This window comes from Equus quagga, chromosome 11 (genome assembly GCF_021613505.1).
Source record: "Equus quagga isolate Etosha38 chromosome 11, UCLA_HA_Equagga_1.0, whole genome shotgun sequence".
In the NCBI taxonomy this organism is placed as follows: Eukaryota; Metazoa; Chordata; class Mammalia; order Perissodactyla; family Equidae; genus Equus; species Equus quagga.
Window position 1 is genome coordinate 23,289,900 of NC_060277.1, and position 5,302 is coordinate 23,295,201.

Sequence of the window (5,302 nt, forward strand, 5' to 3'; positions counted from 1 at the left end):
AGTATAATGGCACATTCTGATCTATTTTATTTCATTAAAAAAAAAAAAACCTTCTCTTGAATACTCTAACTTGATTCAAAATCTACCAATGAATTTTGATTTGAGGATTAAAAAACACTGATCCAGTCCAATGTACCCATCTTACAAATGAAGAAACTGAGGCTGGGAAAAAGGCAATGACTGTGTTTTGACTATTCCACAAACCCACTTATATCTACAGCATGACAGTAACAAGATCCCAAGCTTCCTGATCCTCCTCGTAGCCTTCCTTCAGAACCTCCTAACACTTCTCCTGTCTTCGTGTATAGAGACATATTTCCTAGTTCTATTTTAAAAGCAAGATATCAGTCCTCTTCTCTTTTCCCAGTGACCCATCAACATGGGCCGCCTTCGCATCAGAACTGTGAAGAAGGCGGCCTGGGTCATCATTGAGAAGTACCACATACACCTGGGCAACAACTTCCACACCAACAAGCACATGTACAAGGAAATAGCTATTATTCCCAGCAAAAAGCTCTGCAACAAGGTCGCAGGCCATGTCACATGTCTGACGAAGCAGATTCAGAGAGGCCCCGTGAGAAGTGTCTCCATCAAGCTGCAGGAGGAGGAGAGAGAAAGGAGAGATCATTATGTTCCTGAGATCTCAGCCCTGGGTCAGGAGACCACTGAAGTGGGTCCTGACACTAAGGAAACGCTGAAACTCTTGGACTTTGGCAGTCTGTCCAAACTGCAGTTCACTCAGACTACAGTTGGGATGAATTTCAAAACACCACGTGGAGCTGTTCGAATCTTTCTGCTGTGCTGTAATACTTTTGATAAACCTTGGATAACAGCAAGAACAACAATGAAGATATCAGTCCTCGACGAGAGAGGGGTGAGGCGGGCCTTCTTTCCCCTCCATATGCCCTGGATACCCCCCCATTGCTGTGGCTGCAGTTAGCGGCCCCTAGAAGCTCTTCTTCCAAAGGCCTAACATAGCGTTGACCACAGAAGAGAGCACCCTACTGGGGCAATACTGGTGTTTTTTTCCCTCTTCTCTTATGTTTGTGGGGAATTTTTCCTTGGATTAGTCAGCCAACCCTGGGAAGGGTTACCTGAAAGGCTGGCCTCAGGAAGTTAAGATAAAGGATAGTTCCTTTCCATAGAGAGAGATAGGATGTGGGGAGAATCTTGCAGAAAACTGGTCCATGACTAACTCTGGTTGATCAAGAGCTGTTTGGGACAATATGGTAGTATTGATGGAAATATACGGCCAAAGTTGTGAGAACCCATCCCTTGGAACTAGCTGTGATGGACTTCAGAAAAGCAAAGAAGACCTATTTCCCTGAGGGCAGATAGCTTCTTCTGCCCTCTTTCCCTGAGACCACCCCATTTCCTCACTCTGCTCCCCTTTGCCTCACCTGGATGAGGGTCTATTTTTCAATCAATAAGCTCCTGATGAGATGGGCACTATTTTATATACAAAATAAGATAGAAAGAATTATTGCCTGGCCTTAGTTATTTAAAGAAGTCAGGAAACAAAATCAAGAGAGTCTTTTTTAGAGAGAAAGCACAAATAAACAAAATCAGAAATGAAAGAGGAGAAATAACAACAGACTCTGCAGAAATACAACAGATTATAAGAGAATACTATGAAAAACTATATGCCAATGAAATGGATAACCTAGAGGAAACGGATAAATTCTTGGACTCCTACAATCTCCCAAAGCTTAGTCAAGAAGAAGCAGACAATTTGAACAGACCAATCACAAGGAAAGAGATTGAAACAGCAATCAAAAGCATCCCAAAGAATGAAACCCCAGGACTAGATGGCTTTCCTGGGGAATTCTACCAAACTTTCAGAGAGGATTTAATACCTATCCTTTTCAAGCTATTCCAAAAGATTAGGGAGGATGGAACACTACCTAACACATTCTATGAGGCCAACATCATGCTGATACCAAAGCCTGACAAGGACAGCACAAAAAAAGAGAACTACAGGCCAATATTGCTGATGAACATAGATGCAAAAATTCTCAACAAAATTTTGGCAACCCGAATTCAGCAATTCATCAAAAGGATCATACATCATGATCAAGTGGGATTCATACCAGGGACACAGGGATGGTTCAACATCCACAAATCAATCAACGTGATACACCATATCAACAAATTGAGGAATAAGAACCACATGATCATCTCAATAGATGCAGAGAAAGCATTTGACAAGATCCAACAGCCATTTATGATAAAAATTCTGAACAAAATGGGGATAGAAGGGAACTATCTCAACATAATAAAGGCCATATATGACAAACCCACAGCCAACATCATACTCAATGGGCAAAAACTGAGCGCCATCCCCCTGAAAACAGGAATGAGACAAGGATGCCCTCTATCACCACTCTTATTTAATATAGTACTGGAGGTCCTAGCCAGAGCAATCAGTCAAGAAAAAGGAATAAAAGGAATCCAAATAGGGAGGGAAGAAGTGAAACTCTCGCTGTTTGCAGACGACATGATCTTATATACAGAAAACCCCAAAGAATCCATTGGAAAACTTTTAGAAGTAATCAACAACTACAGCAAAGTTGCAGGGTATAAAATCAATTTACATAAATCAGTAGCATTTCTATACTCTAATAATGAACTAACAGAAAAAGAACTCAAAAACACAATACCATTCACAATCGCAACAAAAAGAATAAAATACCTTGGGGTAAATTTAACTAAGGAAGTGAAAGACCTATACAATGAAAATTGCAAGGCTTTTCTGCAAGAATTGGATGATGACATAAAGAGATGGAAAGACATTTCATGCACACGGATTGGAAGAATAAACATAGTTAAAATGTCCATTCTACCTAAAGCAATCTACAGATTCAATGCCATCCCAATCAGAATCCCAATGACATTCTTTACAGAAATGGAACAAAAAATCCTAAAATTCATATGGGGCAACAAAAGACCCCGAATTGCTAAAGCAATCCTGAGAAAAAAGAACAAAATGGGAGGCATCACAATCCCTGACTTTGAAACATACTACAAAGCTACAGTAATCAAAACAGCATGGGACTGGTACAAAAACAGGTACACACATCAATGGAACAGAATTGAAAGCCCAGAAATAAAACCACACATCTGTGGACAGCTAATCTTCGACAAAGGAGCTGAGGGCATACAAGGGAGAAAAGAAAGTCTTTTCAACAAATGGTGCTGGGAAAACTGGAAAGCCATATGTAAAAGAATGAAAATTGACCATTCTTTTTCACCATTCACCAAAATAAACTCAAAATGGATCAAAGACCTAAAGCTGAGACCTGAAACCATAAGGCTTCTAGAAGAAAATGTAGGCAGTACACTCTTTGACATCAGTATTAAAAGGATCTTTTCGGACACCATGTCTTCTCAGACAAGGGAAACAATAGAAAAAATAAACAAATGGACTTCATCAGACTAAAGAGCTTCTTCAAGGCAAGGGAAAACAGGAGTGAAACAAAAAGACAACTCACTAACTGGGAAAAAATATTTGCAAGTCATACATCTGACAAAGGCTTAATATCCATAATATATAAAGAACTCACACAACTCAATAACAAAAAATTAAACAACCCAATCAAAAAATGGGCAGGAGACATGAACAGATATTTCTCCAAAGAAGATATACAGATGGCCAATAGGCACATGAAAAGATGCTCATCATCGCTGATCATCAGGGAAATGCAAATCAAAACTACACTAAGATATCACCTTATACCCATTGGAATGACAAAAATAACTAAAACAAATAGTAACAAATGTTGGAGAGGTTGTGGAGAAAAAGGAACCCTCATTTACTGCCGGTGGGAATGCAAACTAGTGCAGCCACTATGGAAAACAGTATGGAGATTCCTCAAAAAATTAAAAATAGAACTACCGTATGATCCAGCTATCCCACTACTGGGTATCTATCCAAAGAGCTGGAAGTCAGCAATTCCAAAAGTCCCATGCACCCCAATGTTCATTGCAGCATTATTTACAATAGCCAAGATATGGAAGCAACCTAAGTGCCCATCAACAGATAAAAGGATAAAGAAGATATGGTATATATATACAATGGAATACTACTCAGCTGTGAAAAAGAACAAAATTGTCCCCTCTGCAACAACATGGATAGACCTCGAGGGAATTATGTTAAGTGAAATAAGCCAGATAGAGAAGGACAATCTCTGTATGACTCCACTCATATGAGGAATTTAAACATGTGGACAAAGAGAACAGATTAGTAGCTACCAGGCAAAAGGGGGTGTGGGGGGTGGACACAAAGGGTGAAGGGTTGCACCTACAATATGACTGACAAACAATAATGTACAACTGAAATTTCACAAGATTGTAACCTATCATTAACTCAACAAAAAATTTAAAAAAAAAAAAGAAAAGAAAAAGCCTGGGAAAGTCACAAATATGTGGAGATTAAACAACATGCTACTGAACAACCACTAAATCAATGAAGAAATCAAAAGAAAAATAAAAAAATACCTGGAAGCGAATGAAAATGAAAACACATCATACCAACTCGTATGGGATGCAGGAAAAATGATCCTAAGAGGGAAATTCATTGCAATACAGGCCTACCTCAACAAATAAAAAAAATCTCAAATAAGTAATCTTAAACTACAGCTAACAGAGCTGAAAAAAGAAGAACAAACTCACTCCAAGGTCAGCAGAAGAAGGGAAATAGTAAAAATTAGAGCAGAAATAAATGAAATAGAGACTGAAAAAACAATAGAAAGAATCAATGAAACTAACAGCTGGTTCTTTGAGAAAAATAAAATTGATAAACTGTTAGCCAAACTCACTAAGAAAAAAAGAGAGAAGCCTCAAATAAACAAAATTAAAAATTAAAGAGGAGAAATTACAACAGATACCACAGAAATACAAAGGATTATAAGAGAATACTATGAAAAACTATATGCCAACAAACCAGGTAACCTAGAAGAAATAGATAAATTCTTAGACTCATACGACATCCCAACTGAATCTTGAAGAAATAGAGAATATGAATAGACCAATTACAAGTAAAGAGATTGAAACAGTAATCAAAAACCTGCCAAAAAATAAACTGTATTGTAAGAGGCATAACATCTACAATTGTGGGGCCAGCCCAGTGGCACAGTGGTTAAGCTTGCATGTTCTGCTTCAGTGGCCTGGGGTTCACCGGTTCATATCCCAGGTTGTGGGCATGGCACCACGTGGCAAGCCATGCTGTGGTAGGTGTCCCACATATAAAGTAGAGGAAGATGGGCATGGATGTTAGCTCAGGGCCAGTCTTCCTCAGCAAAAA

General features: G+C 38.9%; 1 protein-coding gene across 1 annotated transcript; it reads left to right on the forward strand.

Moving 5' to 3' along the window:
* The first annotated feature begins 379 nt into the window (after positions 1–379).
* On the forward strand, positions 380–940 carry LOC124246703 (40S ribosomal protein S17-like). Its single transcript, XM_046675147.1, has one exon. It carries the CDS (start codon positions 380–382, stop codon positions 938–940), a length of 561 nt encoding a protein of 186 aa, XP_046531103.1.
* Positions 941–5,302: the final 4,362 nt, after the last annotated feature.